The sequence below is a fragment of the Cricetulus griseus genome (assembly GCF_003668045.3).
Source record: "Cricetulus griseus strain 17A/GY chromosome 1 unlocalized genomic scaffold, alternate assembly CriGri-PICRH-1.0 chr1_0, whole genome shotgun sequence".
NCBI classification, from domain to species: Eukaryota; Metazoa; Chordata; class Mammalia; order Rodentia; family Cricetidae; genus Cricetulus; species Cricetulus griseus.
In genome coordinates this window covers 5446299-5472084 of record NW_023276806.1, presented here as the reverse complement: position 1 = coordinate 5472084, position 25786 = coordinate 5446299, and the positions used below count along the sequence as shown (strand labels likewise).

Genomic DNA, 25786 nt, shown 5'->3' with positions numbered 1-25786 from the left:
TCTCAATCTCTCCACGTTGTTTTGCAACAGAGTTTCTTCTCACTAAACCTAGACCTCAGGGATTTGGCTAGACTGGCTGTGGTGTCAACACAACCTTGCTCTCCCTCCTTCACTCTGGGATTACAGGCACACCCAGCCAAACCTTACCTCCCGTGGGCTCCACTGAGGTCATCAAGGTATGCAGCAAGTCCCTTGTAAACAGAGCTATCTCCCCAACCGTGAGATCTTCTCCTTCCACATTTATTGTGTGGGTGTGTGTGCACACAGGTGCATGCCACTGTGCAAAGCACACACACTACCACAACTTATACCCTTCTCGTAGTAATTCAAATCATTTACTGGGGTTTAAGATTTATTTTTATTTTATGTGCATGTATGTATGTATATAACTGTACATATTCCTGGTGCTCAGAGACCAGCAGAGAGCATTGGATCTTCTGAAGCAGGAGTGATAGGCAGTTGTGAGCCACAGTGCGTCCTCTTAAGAAAAGCGAGTGCTCTTACGAGTTTTCTTTCCCCCAGTTTTCTCTTTTTCTTTTTTCTTCAAGAGGAGGCCTTGCTGTGTCACCAAGTTTGCCTCAGATTCACAATCCTCCTGCCTCAGCAATGTTGGGATTCTAGGTGTGTGCCATGGTGTTCAGCCCCTTTTCTGTTTAACCAAGTTTATGTTCCTAAGTTGTCTTCTTTATGGAGGTACATGGACACATATAAGGTGTTTTCCAGAGCTCTGAACCCTTTCAGCTGGTTATCAACGCTGGGGTCATGGCCACACCTGAATTGGTAGCTTTGTTGCATCGAGTATAGGTAGCCTAAAGACCCAGAATGTGTCAAATAGTATAGTTTTGTCCTAGTCTTTTCTCTTTGCTGTGATAAAATACTTTGACAAAAGCAACATAAGGAAGTGTTTATTTTCACCCAAGGTTCAGGACCCTAGTCTGTCAGAACATCAGGAGATATCGTAGAAAAGGAGAATCAGAAAACATTCCCCACTTTGATAAATTTATTTTGTAGTACTTAATACCAAATTCACAAATTGTGGCTGTCATTTCATTGTGTTTTTTGTTTGTTTGTTTGGTTTTTTGAGACAGGGTTTCTCTGTGTAGCTTTGGAGGCTATCCTGGCACTCGCTCTGGAGAACAGACTGGCCTCAAACTCACAGAGATCCGCCTGCCTCCGCCTCCCAAGTGCTGGGATTAAAGGCGTGCGCCGCCAACGCCTGGCGTGGCTGGCATTTCATGTTTATATCTTCTGTGGTCTTTAACAGTAACAAAACTGCACACAGGCATGGGACACTGTGGAATAGTATGGAGCTTGCTCTATTTCAGTTCCTTTTTAAAGTCATGTGTGTGAAACACAACTATGTACAGCAGCCCAAAGGGTTTATACATTCCTTAAGAGTCACAGAAAAAAAATAGCTTAAGGTTAGCTTTATTGAATTATTTTAAATGAGACAAATGAAATGTTGGTTCATTATTAAGATTTTCCAGAAACTTCTTACATTTTTTTTTGGGGGGGGGGTTTCGAGACAGGGCTTCTCTGTGGCTTTGGAGGCTGTCCTGGAACTGGCTCTTGTAGACCAGGCTGGTCTCAAACTCACAGAGAGCTACCTGTCTCTGCCTCCCAAGTGCCAGGATCAAAGGTGTGCACCACCAACGCCCGGCACTTCTTACAGTTTTATAATGGAAAAAGTGAATTTTTTTGTATTTTTTTACTTTTTGGTGTAAAACAAAGTAAATATGTTCAGAATTATAAATCAGCTGTGGTAACTTAAGTTATCACAGAGCAAATATCATCCAGGAGCAGGAGTATTAAGAACAACTCATTGTTCCAATAAACCAAATTTATCCTGAAACCATGGAGTTCAACAGAGGTGCATTCCACCATTGTAATAAACTGCACAGATCTGTGTTATTCATCTTTGACTTCATTTCTTAGAAAGATGATAGACAAAGCCCTTCTTTTTCTCTTAAGCATAAACAATGCCTTGAGGTTTAGTTGCACGAGTATGAAGCATCTCTTCAAAAGCAATTTCCTTTAATTTTTAAACTTTCCAATGTGCTCACGGGCTATGATCAGCCTCTGAATTTGTGCAGTACCTTCATAAATCTGAAAGGAAAACATGGCTTGGTTTTAAGTCATGAAAATTTATTTTACAAAATTGGGAGGAAGGCTTAAAACATCAAAGGAAATGATATTTTACATTTCAAAATGTTTGGGAAATCTAAGGTTTGGTGTTAGAGCATTTATTATCCAGCTTTTCTGAGCTGTTTTTAGTTATGTCCTTTATTCTCTGTTCTTACTATTAAACATGATTTTTTCCCCCCACTGCTGCCTATTAAAGAAGGAACTATTAAAGAAGTCAAAATATTGGAGGCTTTGGGCTTTAATCCCTGGTAATCCTTCCCATTCTCAATCTGAGTTTCCAATCTCAGCCACTTGTTAATTCATTCTTGGGGGCTAGAGGGATTTATGATCATTACAGGCTCTTGGACGGGTGAACTAGTAACTCCACAAAGACGGTGACTTCCGGTGTTCATGTCTCCTATGTCTAAATAAAAAGACTGGCCTAGGCAGACCACCGTGAAGACAAAATCCTGAGGAGTTATTTTATTTTATGTATGTGAACACTTCGCCTACATGTATGGATATGCACCACATGCTTGCCTGGTGCGTGCCGAGGCCAGAAGGCGGCCTGGGAGCCCCTGACACTGTTGTTACAGATGGTTTATGAGCCAACATGTGGGTGTTGGGAATCAAACCCCAGGTCCCCTTGGAGAGCTGCGAGTGTTCTTCACTGCTAAGCTGCCTCTCCAGCTCCATCATTCTCAGTGTTGATATTGTTACAATTCTTAGCCTTTCCTTTTCTAGGGCTAATGACACAAGACTTTTCTGTTGTATGAAAATTAGGTGATGAACATCAGAAAAGGCAGACAGACATGGAAAGAGAATGAAAAATATTGGATAGTCCCAATTAAAAACAAAACAAACAAAAAACTGATTTCAAACAACAACAACAACAACAAAAACTTAACCAGTTGTCCGTGTCTCACTCAAGCAGTCTGCCTCTGCCTTGCCAAGACATCTGCTTGGGGTGTGCAGAACGAGGCAGGGGTATGAAGAGCCATGGGCTATAACTCACCCACAATGGAGAACATGTAAGTTTCTATCTTTTTTATGAAGTCACTCTAACTTTCTAATTGCAAACTTAATTTCAGAGTCAATTATCACTTCTAAAGGACACATGGCTTTTGACTGTAAGTACAGTTTCAATTAGTTAAAAAAAAGTGTCAGACAACAATCAAGACAAGACAATTGTAAAAGGCAAAAAATGCAGATTGTAATTTGAAGACTCAAAAATGGCAGAGTTAGGCAGGTGATATATGCCTTTGCTATTTACTTGGCTAGACCCTTCCCTCTTAGCAGCTACACTTAATAAAAAACAACATTCTTTCTTACCATGTGGATTCTAGGAATACAATTCAGGTTGTCAAGCTCAGTGGCAAGTGAGCCACCATTCACCCTCTGAGCCATTTTCCTGGTCCAACTGTCACTATTACCAGTGCCTTGAATCTACTATTGTCACTTATGATATTTTATCCCCCCAGGAACAAGACTAGAGAGCCTACCTGATAGATCTTGGCATCCCTCATCAGTTTTTCCACAGGGTATTCTGTATTGAATCCATAGCCTCCAAAAATCTGCACGGCATCAGTAGCTAACTGATTGGCAATATCTCCAGCAAAGGCCTTTGCAATGGAGGCATAGTATGTATTCCGGCGGCCAGCGTCAACTTCCCAAGCAGCTCTCTGGTAACTGAGTCTAGCGAGTTCAACTTTCATCGCCATTTCTGCGAGCAGAAATGAAACTGCTTGGTGCTAGATTTAAGGGGAGAAAACAGTTGGAGGGTATCTATTGGCAGTATTTGTAATATTTTTTCTTAAAACGTCTTTTTTTGCTCTTTATTTTGCACTAATTTTGGACTTGCAGAAAAGTTATAGCTAGATTTCACTACGTGAGCACCATGCAATGATTGAGGCAATGGGCATGAACCTGTAGAATTACATAGACCGTAGACAGATTATGTTCTTAACCTCTGAGCCATCTCTCTAGCCCCCTCTTTTCTATTTTTAAGACAGTCTTGCTATAAAGTGGTTATTGATCTTGAAGTCACTTAAGACCCACCCTGCTGCCGGGCATTGGTGACGCACGCCTTTAATCCCAGCACTCAAGAGGCAGAGGCAGGCGGATCTCTGTGAGTTCGAGGCCAGCCTGGTCTACAAAGCGAGTGCCAGGATAGCCTCCAAAGCTACACAGAGAAACCCTATCTCGGGGGAAAAAAAAAACCCACCCTGCTGTAGTTACTACCTCAGAGAACCTTCTAGACTATATAGTTCCCATCTTCTGACTTCTGTCCTTTTGAAGAATATTGTTTTGAAATTTTCTCCTTGGTTTATCTAATATTTTCTCATTATGAGAACACAGTGAATGTGCACAGGTGGTGCTCTTAGTGGCTGCAGCTGAGGGTGTGTCCTGTCAGAACTCCCGAGGACAGGCCAGTAGAGACACCTGAATACTAACATCCACCATGTCTAAATCTCTGCAGAGACTCCAAACACAAGTGTGTGTTCTATTTTCCTAGAGGTGGTTTACACAAACAGATACAATGTCTCCCATGTTTTTACACAAATGCTGGCCTACGAGGTTGATGGTTTTTCATCTTGCTTTCCTTGTCAGTAAATTGTGCAGAGCTGTATCGGTGCGTAAAGAATTGTCCTAGTGTTTTAGCTGCACAGGCACCATCCCTCTCCCAAGAATGATCAGGGTTTTGGTTATTTCTGCACAATGCTGAGATATGGAGTAAGTATGATGATTCAGATCATAGCTTAGGTTTATCTTTTGTGTGTGTGTGTGGTCCACAGTAGGTGTTTTTATTGATTGCTGAGAAAAATGTACTCTTAAAAAGCGATTGTGATGAAACCATAGAATCTTCTTCCCCACAAAACAGATTATTTTCTTCCTTAAAAGTAATCTCTTAATATTTAGATAAAATGAGTGTATTTAAATTTCACCAAAGCAAACACAGTACTAAGATGGCATCCTCAAGAGCTGGGTAGATGGCTGTCAGTAAAGTGCTTGCCACACAAGCATGAGACCTGAGTTCAGATCCCCAGAGCCCGTGTGAAAAAGCTATATACAGAGGTGCATGCCAGGAGTGCTAGCACCAGAGAGGAAGAGGCAGGTAGGTAGATCCCTTGAGTTCACTTAACATAACTGGGGCGCTCCCGGCCAGTGAGAGACGTTGTCTCAACAAAACAACCAAAAAGCTAACCACAGGACACCCGAGGTTGTCCTTCCATCTCCATATAAATGTGCAAATATGTGCATTTACTCATGAAGAACACACGCTTGCACACACACACACACAACACTCACACCACACACACACACACACACACACTCACACAACACTCACACCACACAGCACACACACACACACACACTCACACAACACTCACACCACACACACACACACTCACACAACACACACACACACACTCACACAACACTCACACCACACACACACACACACACACACACAACACTCACACCACACACACACACACACACACACACACACTCACACCACACAGCACACACACACAACACTCACACAACACTCACACCACACACACACACACACCACACACACACACACACACACACACTCACACAACACTCACACCACACAGCACACACACACACACACAACACTCACACCACACACACACACACTCACACCACACACACACACACTCACACAACACTCACACCACACAGCACACACACTCACACCACACAGCACACACACACACACACACACACACACACTCACACAACACTCACACAACACTCACACCACACAGCACACACACACACACACACACTCACACAACACTCACACCACACAGCACACACACACACTCACACCACACACACACACACTCACACCACACACACACACTCACCCCCACACACATTCATACAGATACACACACACTCACACCACACACACTCAGAAAGAACCAAAGATTACCTCTGCTAGCAGCTTTCCAAATGTTTTCCTCTCCAGGGCATACTTTGTAGCTTCGTCCAGAGCTCTCTGGGCTAGCCCGACAGCGCCAGCTGCAACCTAGGATATTAGCATTGTGTGATGAAAACGTTCACATTGTCATCAAGCACACGGCATATCACCATCTGTCTAAGATTTCCAGAAAAGGACACAGACAGAAAGTGATGTCACTGCGGTGGGGGAAAGAGTGTTTGGGTTTATTATTTTTTAATTAAAGGTAACGGTAGGGGCTGGGAATGTGGGTCAGTGGCAGAGCGCATGCTTAGTTTTCCATAGGGCCCCGAGTTTGTCCCCATTGCCACGCAACACATAAATAAACATATAAATAAATAGGCCAGGTGTGAGGCCAAGGCTCACAGCCTAGAGAAAGGTCGTTTCTGTTCAACCAGGAGCAGCAGAATACATGGTGGTCCACAATCAACAAGAATGATCGAGTTAGGGGGGAGCTTTCTGGAAATGTAGAGACAGCCATTTATCATCCACTAAATTAGCTTCTATACTAAGCAGCAAAAGACGTTGAAATATACATAGTACAAGTAACAATTCCTCTCCACCACCGTTACTAAAGAGAAAGAGAGAGACATGCAATGTTAAAATAAACCTACTGATTGAAAACCACAAACAAAAGGTCCTACAAAAATGATGAGCTTACTGTAGGTCTGGTTCTATCAAAAGCCCCCATTGCAATCTTGAAGCCAGCTCCTTCAGCAATCAAGACGTTTTCCTTGGGCACTCTGACATCTTCAAAGGCAATTCCTCTTGTATCAGAGCATCGCTGGCCCATGTTTAATTCCTAGCAAAAAAAAAATCACGTAAAACACTTAGGAGTTACAGCATTGTTACTGCCAATCATTCCTTTGTGACTTTTTGCAGTCATCTAAAGCAGGGGCCACAACACTGGGCCCACAGTACCTGTTCCCCAGAAACATACCCATCTCTGCTAAGCTGTGTGTAGTGATGTGGTGGCTGTACAAATAAAGCCTGTCTGAAGGTCAGAGGACGGAGCTAGTCCCTTGCTAATCATGGAGGTCTGGAGGTCTGAACAGACAGACAGGAAGTGAGGTAGCTAAGCAGGGAGAAACAGGAACTTGCTACGGATGGTTCTTCCTGCCAGCCTGGTCTTGCAGCTGCGTCAGCCCCAAATGAACACACAGAAGCTATTTTAGCCTTAAGTTCTGTACAACTATACCTTGTACATGTCTGAAAGCTACCATATCTCTATTTGTTAAAATATTTTACAAACATGATATTAGAGCCTGTAATCACTAGCAAAGTGATCTATTGAACAAAACAGGGTTTTGCTTTCCTATTTTCTGAGGGGGGGTGAGGGAGTGGGGTCACTTATTTACTTTTTATGCTGTGGGAAGAAGGAGCATGGCAGTATATAGCACTAAGTCTTTTATGTGCAATGTAAATTATAATAAAACCCGGCTTATAAATTAGCAATAGTAAAAGGTTAGAAACATAGAACAAGGTCAGGTGTGGTGGCGCACACCTTTGATCCCAGTGCTCAGGAGGCAGAGGCAGGCGGATCTCTGTGAGTCTGAGGCCAGCCTGGTCTACACAGTGAGTCCAGGACAGACAGAACTACAGAGTGAGAACTGTCTCAAAAACAACAAAAAAACCCTAAAAACATAAAAAAGTCAAAATGCTTCTCAGACTCATCTCTAATACAAAAGAAACGTCTGGACAATATGAATCTCACTGACTTACAAGTGGCTATTTGTTGAAAAGAACATTTTAGAAGCTAAGAAGCTAATAATAAAAATATGTACACCCCTCACTAGAAAGCAAGTCCCCAGGTGTGGAGATTTTTATCAGTACCTAGCACACAGCATGCATTCAGTAATAAATATTGATTCAGTGAGAGTCTTCCTAGTGAGAGCGCGATTAGAAATAGCCAGGCAGCGTCGACTGTCACACCAGTTGGCCACTGTGAAGTCAAGAGGTTCTTTCCACTTAGCTGAGAGGGGTCAGACTCAGCCCTGAGGCTGCCAGGAGCCACCTCTGAATGGGAGAGCGTGATCTGCCACAAATACACACACACACACACACACACACACACACACACACACACACACACACACGCACACTCAAATACAGACACACACACACAAATACACACATGCACACAAACACAAATACACACACATGCACACACTAATATACACACGCACGTGCACACATACATCTCTGGGGAGAAATGTGACTACTCACAGTGCTCACACTATATTATATGCATAGTGTAAGTAGTCTATCTGTGAAGTGTAGTCTGCCTTCAATTATCTTCTCTTAAAAATACAGTATAATATGGCATCAGAAATTGTATAGGTTAAAATCACTAGTAAAACGCCTGGTGTTGGTGGTGCAAGCCTTTAATCCCAGTACTCGGGAGGCAGAGGCAGGCGGATCTCTGAGTTCGAGGCCAGCCTGGTCTCCAGAGCAAGTGCCAGGATAGGCTCCAAAGCTACACAGAGAAGCCCTGTTTCAAAAAAACCAAAAAAAAAAAAAAAAAAAAATCATTAGTAAAAGATACAAAGTCACTGGTCTCAGGTCAGCCTCTGCCAAACCGTCAGTAAATCATTTACATGGATCTTGGTTTCTGTAGTCAGTAAACAGGCTGGGGTATCAGCCTTTAAACTTCCATGACCTAAAAGAGAAGTCCTGTCCTTGCCTGCTTTCTCACTACACAGTCCAAGCTGGCCTACAATTTGCGATCCTCCTGCCTCAGCCCCTGGAGTACTGGGAATTGAAGGCGTGCACTACCTCGACTGGCAGATGTTGTGGGTTTGGGCTCGGTGTGAAGATGTGTCACTGGTTTAATAAAGAGCTCAACGGCCCACAGCTAGGCAGGAAGGTTAGGTGGGACTCTGGGGGACAGAGAGGACTCTGGGAAAAAGAAAGATGGAGTCACCAGCCAGACTCGGAGGGAGTTGGATGTACAAAAAAAAGGAAAGGTAGAAAGCCATGTGGTTGCACATAGATTAAAAGATGTGGATTAATTTAAGTTAGGGACAAGCCTAACAACGACACACCAAGACACAACTCAACTTTTATTCTAACTTCAAGTATTTTCATTAAAGGAAACAAATAAGATTTTTGACATTTACAGTTGGAATTGCACTTACAGAAGCAATTATTAAGAAACATGATGTGTCAGGCATTGATGGTGCACATGCCTTTAACCCCAGCACTTGGGAAGCAGAGGCAGGCGGATCTCTGTGAGTTCGAGGCCAGCCTGGTCTCCAGAGCGAGTGCCAGGACAGGCTCCAAAGCCACACAGAGAAACCCTGTCTCGAAAAAACAACAAAAAAATAAACATGATGTTTACCTTTTTCCCAATATGTATTCCTGGGGTGTCAGCTTCCACAATGAATCCAGTAAAGGCTTTACTAGGAGGTACTTTAGGATCCGGGTCAGAACGTGCCAGTAAAAAATACCTAAGGCACACAAACCCACGGCATTGGCAACATGAACAACACAGCTTCGCTACCCCCCAAAACACCCCACAGCATTACTATCCCCACTTAACAGAAGAGGCAATGAACAGACACTGGTTCTACTGTGGCCAGACTTTTCAGCCTCTATTCCTCAACTAATGTGGAGTTAACTTAAGGGTGAGTATGAGCCAGTAAAAAGCCCTTCAGCGAAGACAATCTGAGAGTGAGAGAGAGAGAGAGAGAGAGAGAGAGAGAGAGAGAGAGAGTGTGTGTGTGCATGCGTGAGCATGCGTGTGGGTGGACTGCTCCCCTCTGAGCCGGTCCATGTTTCCCAGGACAAGTGATCTGTAAAATGAACAAGCAGGACTCCGGCTGCTGCAGCGAAGCCAGCACATGCATATACTGTGCCTCAATTACCAGGGATATTTACAGGTTCTCACATAGAAAGATTTAGAAATACAGCACAAGGGGGCGGGGGAGGGGGGGAGCGAGTTCTGTGAATCCCCACATCCAAACCAGTTTCCCATGGAACCTGATACAGATTGGTTGCTTTCCTCTGCCAGAGCTGCCTTGGCCATGGTGTCTCTTCACAGCAGTAGAGCAGTAACTAAGACATCCCTTAAACCCCTCCTAAGAAGTCTTCTGTTACATTCTTACAATAATGGGTAAAACCCTGCTTTCCAAGACAATGCATACGGGCCCTAGTATTGGAAAGACTGTCTTTATCATGAGCTAGAGTTTATATTTTTCTACTTTCATTTATTAATTCTTAACTGTCTTTCTGGAGCAACCATGCAAGTCATTTGATCTTAGTCAAAAGGTCAAGAAGGTATCTATCTGTCTGTCAGATATCTATCTATCTGCAACCATGCAAGCCTACTCCATTTGATCTTAGTCAAAAGGTCAAGAAGGTATCTATCTGTCATCTATCTTATCTATCTATCTTATCTTCTCTATCTAACTACCTACCTATCTGAATGAGACAGGATTTCTCTGTGCACTAGTCCTAGCTGTCCTGGAACTTGCTTTGTAGACCAGGGTGGCCTTGAACTCACTGAGATCCGCCTGCCTCTGCCTCCTGAGTGCTAGGATTGAAGGTGTGTACCACCACTCCCAGCTGACTCAAGCTTTAAGAATGGCTCTGCTGGGGATAGGCACCGTAGCATAGTGCTTGCCTGGGATTCACAAAGCTCTAGGTTCAACCCCAGAACATCCTACAAATAGCTTTCTGTTTTCTTGAGACTTTTGGAGTGCCAGGGAAGTGTCAGTGTAGGAGATGGGACAGCAGAACTAAAGCCTAATGGATAGATTTATTAAGATTAGCTATTTTTACTACACATTACACATTAGACTTCTTAAACTGATCTGTAAGAAATAGCTCAGGGGCTTAAAATAGTTACTGAGTCACTGAGTTATTTGTAATGTCGGATGGACCTTCCAGTTTCAAAGCTATGGCTTGCTTTAACTGAGAGCTTATAAACAAAGAAGAGTCGAAAGACTGAGCAGTCAGGGACTATACCAGTTTGCCTTCCCTCCGTTGGTTATCCACATCTTCTGGCCATTGATAACATACTCATCGCCCTTCTTTTCTGCTCTGGTCTTAATGCCAGCCACGTCAGAGCCTGCTGAGGGCTCAGTAACACAGTAGGCCTTGAACACAAGGAAACAAACATTAATTATGGCATTGTGAGTATCTGGTAAGAGTATCAATTTGTTTTGTGGTGCTAGGATAGAGCCCAGGTTGTCAAGTGTTCCACCAGTAAGCTATACCCTAGCCCCTGCATTTTATTTTTGTAGTATTACATTATAAATGAATATCTAAAATTACAATGTTCTATGTTATGGGGTATGTAATTACACAGTGTAAAGATGTCACTGTGATTGGTTTACTAAAAAGCTGGACAGCTAATAGCTAGGCAGGAGGTATAGGCAGTACTCCTGAGAGACAGAGGCGGGGGAGGAGAGAAACAGAGAGGCACAGGGCACACGCCGGAGGACTAGGAGAGGAGACAGAAGGTATGAGATGGAAGAGTGGCAGAAGCCATAGATTAATATAAATGGGTTAATTTAAATGATAAGAGTTAGTTAAAAACAGCCTAAGCAGGCTGGAGAGATGGCTCAGAGGTTAAGAGCACTGGCTGCTCTTCCAGAGGTCCTGAGTTCAGTTCCCACATGGTGGCTCACAACTGTCTGTAGTGAGTTCTGATGCCCTCTTCTGGTGTGCACAGAGTACATGCGGATAGAGTAGTCGGATAAATTAAAACAAAACAAGCCTAAGCTAAGGCCAAGCCTTCATAACTAATAAGTTTCTGTGTCATTATTTGGGAGCTGGTGGGACAGAGAAAGACTCAGTGCAGTGCTTAGAAAACCAAATCAATTACTCAAATGTTAAAATATTTAATATGTAAATTAAAGTTAGGCATAGGATACCAATAGACTACAGGAAATATTAAAATATTAAGTATATTAAAATTATTAAGTTCAACTTACTATAAACTGATTTGTTTGACTATTCATTGAGTATCTACCTAGATTTTCACAGGGTAACGGTAACCACGCTAAGTGTGGGCTTTAAACACCAGGACTTGAGAAGCCAGCTTCCCTGAGATGACACTTAGGCCGGATCTCAAATAGAAAGGCTATTCTACAGGAGGAAGAAAAAGAGAATATGTACTCTCTGCAGAAGTCTGTGAGCTGAGGATGAGAACTGGGAGAGGGCTGGGAACAGAGCCCGGGATGCATGAGGCCCTGGGTTCAATCCCAGGTACCACATGAGCTGAGTCCCGTGTGGAGGCACAAACCTAGTCCCGACAAGGGAAGGTGAAGCGGGGGGGACAGGCAGAGCCTACTCACACACATCATTGGCTGCTCTGTCATTCTCCCCAAATACTTCTTCTTCTGTTCATCGTTTCCAGCGAGAATCACAGGCATTTGCTACCAAGGAAAATTAACATTACAACAGCAAACTATTTCATTAGTTATGTAGTTTCAGAAACACAATTCAACAATTGAAAAAGAACCACCTGCCTCCCACAAAGGAGCAAATTCAAAGAATTGGCATTTTCTCTGACCTATTTTGCTAACAAGCAAGAAGACTAGTCTAAGCTGCTCAAGCTTGTTTGTGATAAACAGAAATTGACCACAGTAAGATGCTCACAGATGAAACTTAGGATACATGTGGGCAGGTGTTAAGTAGGCAGCAGGCCTACAGGATGGCCTCTGAGCCACTTCAGGCCTTGCCCTTGTCAAAGAATCCCCATGGAAGCTGCAGCCAGAGTGCACAGCCTCCTCACAACAGAACCGCCATGACTGACCTGTGCAATCGCATCACCAAGCCAGGCTAGCAATCTTCCTTACGGTTTTTACAGAGTTTAACTGCACTACTAGTGACTCATTAACAGCCCAGGCAAACAATTAACATTTTATTAAGTCATAATTTTACTTATTTTTACCCACTGAGTCGTCTCAGGTGGCCTATTATAAATTATTTTCTTAGTAACATACCCCCAGAGAGTTTGCTTCAATGGCAGTTTGCACCCCTGTACATCCATACGCCAACTCTTCGGTAATTAGACAAGCATCAAAAGTCCCCAGTCCAAGACCACCTGTGGCAGGCATCACAGTGTGTACAGAGCATTAGAACAAGAAGAACAAGTCAATAAATGGAAAATGCCTGAGCTCTGTGTTATGGAGAAGCCTCCCCAAAGGAGGCAAACTCGATGGTATCTAAACAGGGAAACAAAGGCAGAGAGCCACTGACTGGCAACAAACATTCTAGAGAATGACAGAATTCCCCTTCTTTTTTAATTTCAGGACTAAGAATGTGAAGGACACTTACCACAGTTCTCCGGAATGTGTGCATTGATCAAACCAAGTTCCCAGGCTCTTTTAATTAGGGGGAACGGGTACTGAAGGGAACAACAACAACACAGTTATACTACAGCTAATGGTAGCAAGACCTCATAATACCGTAAGATTCTCTCCCTGCAAGGTGATACCCACTTCACCCGTTCTGTCATACTCTGCAGCGACTGGGATTATTTCTTCTCTTGCAAACTTCCGAGCGGTTGCTTGAAATTCTTTCTGCTGTTCAGTCAACTCTAAAGGAAATTATTTTGAGAACATCAAAAAGAGGGAATCAAGCTGAACAAAGAATCCCCATGAAGTTGGTATGTGGAGATTTCTGACCTGAGGAAGCAGCCTAAAGAAGCAAGGCACACTTGGTCAGCATACAGTAATAAAACTTGATCCAAAGAATTGTAGAAGAACACAATGCCATAATTTAAATTTCACTCCTCTTTAAACCCCCAACAAATTTAAGAATATAATTTCCCACAAACTGGTAAAAGCAATGAGAAATTTCTACAAAATAATAGTTAACAACCACACAAAACCCTCTGTGTTACTAACAGGCAACAGTCAAACAATCCATTTACACAAAACAAAAGTAGTTATTGTAAAAGTTAACAGGATGACTATGTTGTCTGGAACCCCAGGGTAAATGCAGATCGCTAATTGCATTTTTGTAGACCTGTGCTATCTAGTGTTTCAGTGTGGGTGCATCAATGTGAAAAATGAGGACGGAACGCAGCTCATTGGCAGAGCACCTGCTTATCCTGTGTGAGGTCCCGGATTCCATCACCACCACCACCACCACCACCACCACCACCACCAACCACCACCACCACCCCCCCCCCCCCCCCCCGGCCACCCCCAAGGGGCGGTGGTGTTAAAGGTGGTATTGTGTAGTTCAGGCAATTAGAGTAAGAACTAAAGCCCAGAAGAATGAGCCAGGTGGGGTGGCACACGCCTTTAGACCCAGCACTCAGGCAGCAGAGGCAGGAGGATCTCTGTGAGTTCAAAGCCAGCCTGGTTTACACAGTGAGTTTCAGCATAGACAAGGAACATAGTGAGAGCCTGTCTAAAAGGAAAAAAAGAAAAAGAAAAGAATATTTGTGACTACAGTTATCATTTCTATGGTGACAGAGAGGTAAAACCTAAATGACCGGTCAAGTCTCCATCACTGAAAGAGACGTCAGGCATGGCTGAATACACATTGTGTCCACTTTATTCATCAAAACCAGACCGACGGGAAGACCGACCGGCCCGATATGTTATCTACACTTGTTCAGAGCCTCACAAGCTCCCTCCTAAATACCTCTGCCTACTTCACCCTCTGGCACTCGGCAGGCTTCACAGATTCTTGGTAATGCTAACTAGCATGTAGGAATTTGTCTGTAGAGCTGAGAGTAGACAGCAGAGCAAGGGCTACTTTCTTCAGTGCCCACCGATGCAATCTGCTGTCCTCATACCATCTGAAAATTCTTTGTTTAATTCTGAAGCTACCTAGATGAAAGGTAGGAATCTGAAGCAAAAGACCTTTAGGGGCTGAAGGACACCCAAAATAGGATATTGTTCACATTTTTTACCTCAATGTTTCATTTTATAAAAAGGAAAGAAAAACGTTGCTTCTTTTTTCTCCAGTACCATATTGCTTCCTGGTCTTAGGTCTGAGAATGTCATATAATACCATCAAACTGTAGCGCAGATAAATCAGGCCAGCTATTTTTTTTTCTTTTCTTTTTCTTCAGCTTATTATAGTATCCAGCATTGAATAGAACAAGTGTTTTGAGCAATTATGTGTTGAGCCAGGTGTGGTTGCTCACACCTTTAATCTCAGTACTAAGAAGGGAGAGGCAGGTCAGATATTTGATAATTGTGAGTTCCAGGCCTCCCTATCTATTTACAGAGTTCCAGTTCAGCCAGAAAAAGAAAGTATTTGTTACATGTAATTTCTAGGTTGAAGAAGATTCATATGTATTAGTAGATATTCATTTATCTGAGTTATCCACTTGGGGAAAAGAAGAGGAAGCCTACTATACACATAGCCTGTCAACACTGTAGGAAGAGCATGACCCTGTACAACACACATGAAGATCCATGAACCATCTATGGGTGGTGACTGGCTCTACCCATTGACAGACATCACCTTTACAAACATATTGCAAACATATATTTTCAAGTCAAAGGACAGGACATAACACATACCAAAATTAAACCCTAATCCTGGCTCCTGCTTGACAGATGTTTTCGTGTGTTGTGCTCGCCACTCGAAATGAGAAAGACTTCTTAGGACCTGGAAAAGATACGTGTATCACAATTAAGTCTGATAAGCTGAGTATCAATCAAACGAAAGAACACTGGCTGGGCCACTGATGACCTAAGATTGATCCCTGGGAGTCACTTGGTGGGAGGAAACTGACTGCCACTATTGACACCTAACCTCCACACCTACTCTGCACTCTGAGAGTCTCACACAGACATACCCTGGCACAAATAAATTATTTATACTGACCATCCAAAATGAGCACAGCATATATATGGTCACATTCAAGAGCTACGTTTTTATAGTCAGTAACCAAATACTTAAAGTTATAATTCAAAAGTAAATTACAAGCTAGATGGACACCTATCCACAGAAGAAAATGCTATTTAGTTTGGTTTTATTTTCACTTATGTGTTTGTCTACATATATGTGTGGGAAAGGCCAGAGGAGGGTGTGGAATGCCCTGGAGTTGGAGTTATGGACAGTTGTGAGCCACCCACGTCAGTGCTGGGAAGCAAACTTGGGTCCTTGGCAAGAGTAGCAATACTGAAAAACAACAAACAAACAAGAAAACAAACCATTATCAGTTGGGTGTGTATGTCCCTGAAGGCAGTTTTTTTGTTGCTACTAAAGTTTGTTTTATTTTTGAGGCCAGGTCTCAGTGTATAGCCACAGCTGACCTGGAAACTCACTCCAGGCTGGCCTTGAACCCCCAGGGATCCACCTGCCTCTCACTCCGGAGTACAGGGTTAAAGGCATGCGCCACCACTCCAGGCCCTAATAATTGGTTTTGTGTTTGTTTTAGGACAAATTCTTTTGAGGTAGTTCAGGATGGCCCCAAGCCCACTGTGGAATCCAGGCTGGCCTTGGGATCCTAATTCTTCTGCCTCCACTTGAGATTAGATGAAGATCACCTGTCTACAAAATTGGAGTGGAGGCCCCAGGGCTGGGCTGGTTAAGTATTGATATTAGTCATTTAATTAGAGTAGCTTAACACACGGGCCTCTAATTGGTTGTGCAGGATGAGCAGGGTGTGTGTGTGTGTGTGTGTGGTAGCTTTGCAGAAACAGAATAAACAAAGAACACTGGGTTAAGAAGCTAGTGTTGCAACACTGAGTGCAAGATTCACAAATGTCCATCTCAGAACGGTTCCAAATACACAACTTATATTAGTTATGATAAAGCTTGAGGGGGACCTTGCATGGGGAACCTTGAGGATTCCTTGGCAGTCGAGGGTGACTTAGGGGGACAAACACGCCAGGCAGACAGAGCTTAGTGAGAAGTTTCATTAGAAAGGTAGTGGGGGGTGGGGGGAAGGAAAGAGAAAAGGAAGAGACATGGGGACAGAGAGGGCAGCAGAGAAGAGGGAGACAGGAAAAGTCCTGTCTGCCCCAGGGGAACAGCAGGAAAGAAAGGGAAAGAGAGCACAAGTGGGCGGGTCTGTCTTTTAAAAGAGTCCTTTGCAGCTGGGCTGACCAGGTCACTGCCAGAGTGCATCTGTCAGGTGACAGGGGCAGGCCAGCAGTGTTCCCGAATCCTTACTGTATTCACACCTGGAAAACGGGGCTCACTATCCTGGTGGATGACTGGAGATGATTAAGATAAGACAGCCAGGCTTGGAAGATAGGTAGCAGTGTTTGGAAGGAAGAGAAGCTGTGAGCTCTGGACCAGCCTGGATATAAATAAGCAACAAATACGATGTTCTCAAATTCTAGTCATAATACTGTGTTTAAATTATTCCCGGTTCAAAAAAAAACTGTCCAAAAGCAGCAGAATTCCACATATGGGAACAACCAGTAACTTTAGTTCTCAAATCTACAAGAGCACAACTAAATAACGAAATTTCTTAGACATTTAAGTCTGGGTTTACAGCGGCGTGGGAAAAGATATAAAAATGTGACACGTTTTCTGATTAGTTATGGGGTTGCACTTTCCTTCACTTGCCCTTGGAGGGACCAGGAAGCCTTTAGTTCTGTCGTTAAGAATTAAAACTAATGTAAAAAGCCCTGCAAGTTCTGTTTTTAGAGCCTGTTAACTTATATCTAATCAGTACCATAATGAAATCACTGTAAATTCTAGTATTACGTCTTTTTGTGGGGTTAGAGGCAATTTTAATCCAGTTTCAGGTGGCAGAAATGGAAGGCCTGTACGAGTACATCGATATTGTTTAAGATGCCAGAGAATCTAGCGACTAAACAGACTTCGGAGGACAACGCTGGAGGGCACAGACACAGATGTTCTTCCGCAGGTTCTGCCTTCTCCCTTGAGTTTTTGGAAGCCTGCCGGTGCATTACAAAACCTCCGGCGTTCCCTTCGGCTAGGATTAGTTCTGAGCCGCTCACCCGGGATCCTAACACCTTTGCTCACCCGAAGCTGCGGAACCACACACCTTTTGACGCCTTCCGCGTGGGGCTGCAGCCAGAGTTTTCTGCAAGAACTCCCGGCTGCCAGAGCGGGTTCGGGACCCCGGCTGCCCCGCCTTCGGGAAGGGTGGATGAGGATAGGGGTCCGCGCAGGCCCCCGCCCGCCCTCCCTCCCGCTCCCGCTCCGGCTCCCGCTCCGGCTGGCGCTCCGGCTCGCACCCCGCTCACCCCGCAGCCTCTGCGGAACGCAGCTGCCATGATGACTCCGCGCTCGCCCGCCTCGACCACCGCACACAAACTACTGAGCGCCTCCGCCTGGGGCCCCGCCCACAGGGGCGTGGCGTGGAGCTCGGGGCGGGGCCATAGGGGCGGGGCCTTCGCGGAAATGTGGGGCGTGGCAGGGCGACTCAACAGACCCACTGAATCTTGGCTAGGCAGGGGCGTGGCCCGCCCTGGCAGAAGGCCTCGGGGGCGTGGTCGTGGCGGCAGACTGGGGGTGTCAGGCGCTTCTGGGGTCTGGGCCGGTGCCCGAAGAGGGAGGGGCCCAGGTTCTCGCGCGCCTGCGCTGTGCACGCGACCTTGGCTCGGGCTGGGCTGTCTGCCTCCGGGCACCGGCTCCCCGAGGTCGCGTCCTCCGGGCAGTGTCCCCCCCAGAGCTGGCCGGGCTCCATCCGGGCCAGAGGGCGCAGCTGTGACCTTTACTCGGAGAGTCAGATCCACCGACTTGCACTCTGTGGCTTCAGTGTGTGCTCAGCTCCCAACGCTGCACTGGAGCGAGAGGATGCCCGCGCCTCTGACATTTTAAATAGGAACGCAATCGCTTGCGCACTGCCAGGACACTGAGAAGGAAGATTACCCTGAGTTTGAGGCCAGCCAGAGCTAAGTAGCAAGATCCAACTCCTAAACAAACCAAAGCAAAACAGCTTCAATGACTTGTACTTTTCTGAACATGCTCAGGGTTACTTCTTGTCCATCCACGTGTGTGTGTGTGTGTGTGTGTGTGTGTGTGTGTGTGTGTGTGTGTGTGTGTGTGTGTAAAGTATCCTTGGACACGCAAGCTGAGCCCATCTAAAAGCTCCCCTGCCAGTGAGCATTGGGAGTAAACATTTTGTTCACGAGTTCAGCTCAAAGTCTTCCAGTTAGACCTAGGGCCTGAGATGGTGGCTGGGGTGTTATGGAGGTGAGGGATAATAAACTTCTCTGTGTTGGACACCTCAGTTGCCAAAGATTAAGGAAAATGTGCTGTCAGAGGCCTCTTGCTTTCTGCTTCAAATAAGCAGAGTGGAGACAGGAACTTATTTTGGAGCCACTAATGAATGGCGAAAAATTCTCAGCTACTCTCTGCCTTGCCTGTAGCATTATCCAACACACCAAAGCCTGTAAATGGTGGTGTGGATTTCATTGTGAGATAAATAGTCCAATCAACAAGATTAATAATAATAACAGTCTTTCCGGAGAAAGTCTTCTAATAGTTCCAAGGGAGCAATCCACAAAAGGCCTTCCATTGAGCGGTCTGCAAGTCTGATTGATTAACTGTTTAGACCTCTGAGTGTGGAGAGATTGCAGTGTTCCAGGTCATCTGATTAACTGCTAAGACCTCTGTGCAGTAATTGGAGTGTTCCAGGTATTCTGATTTACTCCTGACATCTCTGAGTGTGGAGAGACTGGAGTGTTTCAGGTCCACAGTCAACACTATCTTTGCATTGGTAGCCCCCTTAGTAGCCATTTATTGTCCTCCTGGATGAGTGATCTAACAGCTTTGTGACCACAAGGTAAATCCTTTAGAATGTTCAGACATAGACTTAGCTCCCAACACACAGAGGGCTAAGCATGCTGTCAGAGAGCATCTGAAGCCTACAGTGGAGACGTCCCTTTTTTTCTGTAGTGTTCTACCAATGTACTTGACAAGTATGTTGACGTATGTGTGACTTTCTTTGTTCTGTTGCCATTAAACTTCTTAAAATTGCTCCTTCACTGGAACCTGCACTTTGTGGTAACCTCAATCTGTTCTCAGACATGTTTTAGAAGACATGCCTGCCCACAGCTGGTTGTTGGTGGCACACGCCTTTAATCCCAGCACTTGGGAGGCAGAGGCAGGTGGATCTCTGTGAGTTTGAGGCCAGTCTGGTCTACAGAGGGAGTTCCAGGACAGCCTCCAAAGCCACAGAGAAACCCTGACTCAAAAACCAAACCAAAACAAAACAAAAGAAAAAAAACAGAAAGAAAGAAAACTGGTGCAGTATTCTGACTTCGGTCTGCACATACACCAACCCAGCAATACCATGTGTTGGTGTAGAATGAGTTCTAAAAGTCCGACTAATAAAAACCTAGAATCAGCTATGGGGAAAATGTTGAAAGATCAGAGAGACGAAGGAGCAAAACCACAGCTACCTTTACCTCCCTAACTTCCTGGCCAAAAAGAGACTGAGCTCCTGTGTCCTCTCGCCTCATCACTTCCTGTCTGTCTGTACAGACCTCCGGATGTCTATGTTCAGCTAGTGGCTAGCTCTGCCCTCTGAGTTAATCAGGAGTTAGGCCCAAAGGTAAGGAGATAGATACAAATGAAGCAACCAGACATCTGTCTTTTTGAGCCCAAATGTAGAGTTGGAGCTTTTGGGTAAGAACAGTTTCTAAGAGCTTGATATGTTGTCTCAGAACTAATTTGTACATAACACCCTGACTCTAACTATATAACACATTGTCTCATGAGGCCTTTTATCACACTTGTCTCAACACGTATTCTTACTATCACTTAACATCCAGTTACAGTCAGTATGTGCATTTCTCCAGCCTTTTACATGCAATTTGTTTTCAAACCAGGATTCTATGAATGTTCTCCTACCTCAGGTTGGTTTTAACTTCTTTCTTTAAAACACAGAGTCAATCTCCTCTCAACAATACTATTTATTAATATTATATGTATTTCTGTGTGTTTCTGTGCACATTGAGGCCATAAGAGCATATCAGATTTCCTGGAACTGGAGTTAGAGATGATTGCAAGCCGCTGGCCATGTGTGCTGGGATCCAGGCTCAGATCCTCTGTAAGAACAGCACATGCTCTTAAGTGCCAAGCCACTTCTTCAGCCCCCTTCTGGTTTCCTTCACGAGGCCAAGCCACTTGTCCTGGATCATGCTCGTGTTTTCATTCTGGGTCCCCGGATCTCGTATTCTCTTTAAGTCGCAAGCTGCTAGAGGCTTGAGCACTTCCTGTGGCATTCACTTTGCTTGACATTGGGAAGCACTGAATGCCACTTTTGTCTCCTGGTGGTAAGTGTACTTATTTGACAAAGGTGGTGACATGCCAGCTCATTCTGTGACAAAGATTTAGTTTCCCCTTGGCTAGTCAGAAGTAACTAGCAGGTTTTCTGCCCTGAGAAAATAGGATTCCAATGCAGTAAGCCAGATCAAGCCGAATTTGAAAAGCAAGGTATTTTGAGCAAAGCAACACAAGGAGGGTTAACTGGTCTCAGAGAATGAGGCCAGAGAAGTCACGTAAGGCAGGAAGGTTTTGTAGATTGCAGGCAAGGGGTGATGATGCATCCACTACAAGCTGGGTTTTCCCCTAGTATGGTCAAAAACCTAGCACTTAGGTGGGGACTTGAGTGGTCTCAGGGGAGAAGGCTGCAGTAGCCTCAAGAATGTGGAACTGGGCTTTCTGTGCCTTTCCTTTGTTCAGACACTCTGTGAGTGGCTTGGAGACAGAGAAAGATGAGAATAGGACTTCCCTGACCATGCTTCAGGGTGCTGGAGACTCCAACTGGACAGTGACGACAGAGCTATCTCCCCAGCAAGAATGATATTTATACCCAGCGATGCAAACTTTATGTCCGCAGAAACTCACAAGGAGAAGATAGGGTAGTTAGCAATGTGGGCATTCAAGAGAGGCTCAGTGACTCAAGCCTATACCCCTAGCACTCTGGAGGCATGGGTTGGAGGATCAGTAGGTCAAAGGTGCCGATTGTTAAGGCCTATAATCCCAGCTAATCATGGGGATGAGGTTGGAAGGTGCAAAGTTCAAGGCCTGGACTACAAAGCAAGTTTAAGGTAAGTCTGGGCCACTCGACAAGACCTGTGTGTCAAAAATAAAAATTACAACACAAGCTGGGGGCATAGCTCACTGGTAGAAAGCTTGCCTAACATGAATGCAGACTTAGGTTCAGTTCCCACTAATGCGTAGGAAAGAACAGAGCCAGGCTGCACCTCCATCCAGTGAAAACCCAGGCACACGTTCAGTTACACTGCTGTTTGTAGAACAGAAGCTGAGCTTAGAAATTGTTGGCTCTGCCTTGACCACTAGATTTAGATGTTTGGCTCAAACCCCTGGAACTTATAATTAGTGATGTTTTAAAAAATGTTTTTCTTTTATCTAGCATGTACAAGGCCCTTAGTTTGGCCCCCAGAAAAACAAAACAAAACAACACCTCCCCTTAGGTGTGAGGAATATACTTTTCTTTTTAGCTGGGTGCTTGAGGTGTAATCACCTTGAAACCAAACATTGGATTTTGCTCCTTTGTTTTTGTTTTTGTTCTGTTTTGTTGAGATGGGGGAGCCATGAAGCCAGGGCTGGCTTTGAACCACTGATTCTGCAGCCTCTGCTTCCGGGCTGCTGGGATTGTAGGCATATACTACCCACCATGCTCGGTTTGACTCTCTTTTTAAAAATATGTACAGCTACAGAATCATCAGTTTCTCCAGTGAGATGGACGTATGGATTCAGAGTTTGGTTTGGACCACACTAGGTGAAGAAGCTGAGATGCCGAGAAAACAGACTTCATGTCCAGAGAATCTCTGAGGCCAGAAACAAACACAGGAAGGTTGGACTGGGGTTTCCTGGGTTCTGGGTGACCTGTCCTGCAGGTCCAGTCATTCAGGGTTCCGAAGGGCGGCTGCCTGAAAGAGTCATGGGCGAGAGAAAGAAGGGAGACCAAGCGGCGCAAGAAAGGACAAGAGTCCGTCTGTGCAATGTCAAGGTCTCGATTTATTGGGGCTTAGAGTGGGCTTAAATAGCCCTGCAACAATAGAATTGGGGGGAATAACAGAAGGAACATCAGGTATTTGCTGGGACTGGAACATTCTTCTTAACAGCTGGAACATCTAGTGGTCTTCCTTGGAACAGCGAACAGAAAAGCCCCAGACCCTTTCTCAGAACAGAAGCAGTTAGCAGTTCCACTTGGCCAAACCGTGTCTAAGTACAGGTTACAGGAGGCTCACAGAGCTGGCTTTAAGCCGAAAACTTAAAGGTCATTAAAAGGCTTACAAAGGTGGGCTTTAAGCTGCATAGTTTTGGGCCCACGGCCCCTTACATCTGGGAACAGGAGGAGAGATAAAGAGGGGCAGCTCAGACATACTTTGCTTACTAAATGCTACCTTCACATGGAATGGACCTTCAGGGGGCAAAGGCCAGGACACACCTACAACCAGGAGAGAAAGGACTAAACTTTATAAAGAGTGAAATAACTGAAGACCCAGGGGCAGTAGACACCTATCACCCCATCACTCTGGAGTTTAGAATGTCAGACGTTCAAGGTCATCCTCAGTACATAGCAAAATTGAAGCTAGCTTGGGCTACGAGAGATTCTGTTTCCATCCCCATTCCCTCCAAAGAGAATGGACTTGCAAATTAAACTCAGCAAGTAAAATTCCCATGACTCACTAGCGTTTCCTACAGAAATGCAGAAATGACCCAAGTCCATGAATGTAACCATGTTTACTTATCGGATTAAAGGTAGTTTAATATTCCTCCATGGAACATAGATCATGTATGTGTGACTCATGTGAGCTTGTACTGAAAATTTAGCAACCGGGAAAACAAGTAAATTTCTCTTCCCAAACCAAAAGCTGGTATCAATTCTGAAACAACTAAAGTATTGCTATTGAGTCTGAAGCAAGGTATGTTAGCTGCTGTTAATTTCTGTTTGGGTTTGAGGAATTCCAGATTATGTAATGTAATAAGGACAAGTAATAGGGACTGTAGGAACTGGAAGTAAAGGCGGGCGTGGCCTGCTGAGCAGTCAGCAGAGTGCTTACGTGGTGTCCCGGAGGCCCCGAGTCCAATCCCCAGGATGGCAGGAACTAGCTCTTGCAGCTCATGCCTGTAATCGCATCACCTGCGAGGTTGGGGCAGGGGAATATCAAGTTCAACGACAGGCGGGGGAGATTTGCAGCCCGTGAAGTGCCTGCTGCACCAGCAGGAGGACGTGCGACTGGCACCCGGCGCTGGCAGAATCCTTGGAGGTCAAGGATACCCCTGTTTGGAAGGAGAATCTTTTATAATTCCCTAAGCACTTCTGCAGTAACTAAGTGCCTTATCACTGGCGGCACCCTGCTGTGGGGAAACAGAAACACGTGAACATTTAACTGCAGCATTTAGAGAAAGAACATTTGTGCAGGAACGATTATGACCCAACCAGAACATGTGGTTTCTACCACCTTTGGCCTTGCCAGCTGAAGTCTGTGAACTATGACACCCAAATGTTTGGATGGTGCCTGCAGTCTTTAAAGCTTTGTCTGGATTTTTTGACTGTTTCTTGGATGATAATTACAAAACGGCCAGGTTTCCTCACAAGTTAAAACCTCTCGGCTGAAATCTCATCGACGTGTGGTGTTTAGTGCGATTTGTCCAGCTGTGTGGCTTCAGTCCGACATGTCTTCCTTAATTTCCACCTTATCTTATGAGACAGGACTTCTCACTGAACCCGGAGCTCACCCATTTGGCTGGACTGGCTCCAGTCTCCATTTCCACAGAGCTGGGTGTCCATGCCGAGCTTTCCTGTGTGTGCTGGGCTTACACTCAGTCCTCATGCTTGTATGGCCCAGTAGGCCAAGTGATCTTACCAGCAACTCGGCAGACTGTTCTTATTATCCTATATTATATCAATCATTTTTGCTGCTGTGATAAACACCATGGCCAAAAGTGACTAATGAAAGGAGTTAATGTTGACTCTCAGTTCCAGAGGAAGCTCCCATAATGGCAGTGGCGGCATGACAGCAGGAGCAGGAGGCTGAGAATCATGTGTCAACTGCACACAGAGAGCAGAGTGACCCAGAAGTGGGGTATGATGTGGGAGGTCCTTCTGTATGCTGAGACTATATGTGGCTTTTATTGGTTGATGAATAAAGCTGTTTTGGCCTATGGCAGGGCAGAGTATAGCTAGGCAGGAAGTCCAAAAAGAGTTACAGAGAGAAAGAAGGCAGAGCCAGGGAGATGCCATGTATTTAGTGGAAGAAGGCTTAAGAAGTCAGAACATTAGCAGTAAGCCACAGCCTGGTGGTGATGCACAGAGTAATAAAAACGGGTTAATTGAATTGTGAGAGCTAGTGGGTAATAAGCCTGAGCCATTGGCCAAACAATCATAGTCAATATTAAGCCTCAGAGTGATTATTTTATCTGTGGCTGTGGGACCAGGCGGAGCACATAAAAGCTTTCATTTGTAGGGGTGAGGCTAAAACTCTCAAGCCCACTCACTCCCAGTGATGTACTTTCTCCACCAAGGCTCTAAGTCCTTAACTGCTGAGCCATCTCTCCAGCTCCTAAAAGCTCCAAATCTTAAAGTTTCCATAACTTTCCCAAATAGTGCCAAGAGCTCAAATACATGAGCCCACGGGGAACATTTCTTATTCGAAGCACCGTTACAGATGCAGAAAGTAAAGTTCAAAGCAGTGGCCCCTTTGTCGGTGGCCATGGTAGGAAACAAGAACTCTGCGTTTCAGATCCAGGCAGTGCGGCTTTAGGGATCTTCTCAGTATC

At 44.8% G+C, this 25786-nt stretch overlaps 1 protein-coding gene across 2 annotated transcripts; it reads right to left on the bottom strand.

Annotated features, from left to right (window-relative positions):
* Nucleotides 1-1411: 1411 nt before the first annotated feature.
* Nucleotides 1412-18389, bottom strand: Acadm (acyl-CoA dehydrogenase medium chain). 2 transcript variants are annotated; one of them, XM_027395182.2, is made up of 12 exons: nucleotides 18268-18389; nucleotides 15619-15706; nucleotides 13573-13670; nucleotides 13409-13478; nucleotides 13075-13175; nucleotides 12424-12504; nucleotides 11090-11220; nucleotides 9462-9570; nucleotides 6783-6923; nucleotides 6095-6190; nucleotides 3627-3875; nucleotides 1412-2106 (listed from the first exon to the last, which is right to left on the bottom strand). In XM_027395182.2, exons 1-12 carry the CDS (start codon nucleotides 18295-18297, stop codon nucleotides 2035-2037), a joined length of 1266 nt encoding a protein of 421 aa, XP_027250983.1. In that variant the 5' UTR covers nucleotides 18298-18389; the 3' UTR covers nucleotides 1412-2034. The 2 variants fall into 2 exon arrangements, with proteins under 2 accessions (XP_027250983.1, XP_027250982.1); XM_027395181.2 differs by having other exon boundaries at nucleotides 18259-18365.
* Between the last annotated feature and the right edge of the window lie 7397 nt (nucleotides 18390-25786).

Bases quoted from the DNA above. Each gene is read 5' to 3' on its own strand.
- Acadm (XM_027395181.2), bottom strand. From the start codon at position 18,297: ATGGCAGCTGCGTTCCGCAGAGGCTGCGGGGTGAGCGGG. The intron at 9,571-11,089 runs GTATAGTCCCTG...TGTGTGCCTTAG, and splicing joins AACGGAGGGAAGGCAAACTG to GTATTTTTTACTGGCACGTT. The intron at 2,107-3,626 runs GTAGGCTCTCTA...TTTTCCTTTCAG, and splicing joins GGGATGCCAAGATCTATCAG to ATTTATGAAGGTACTGCACA.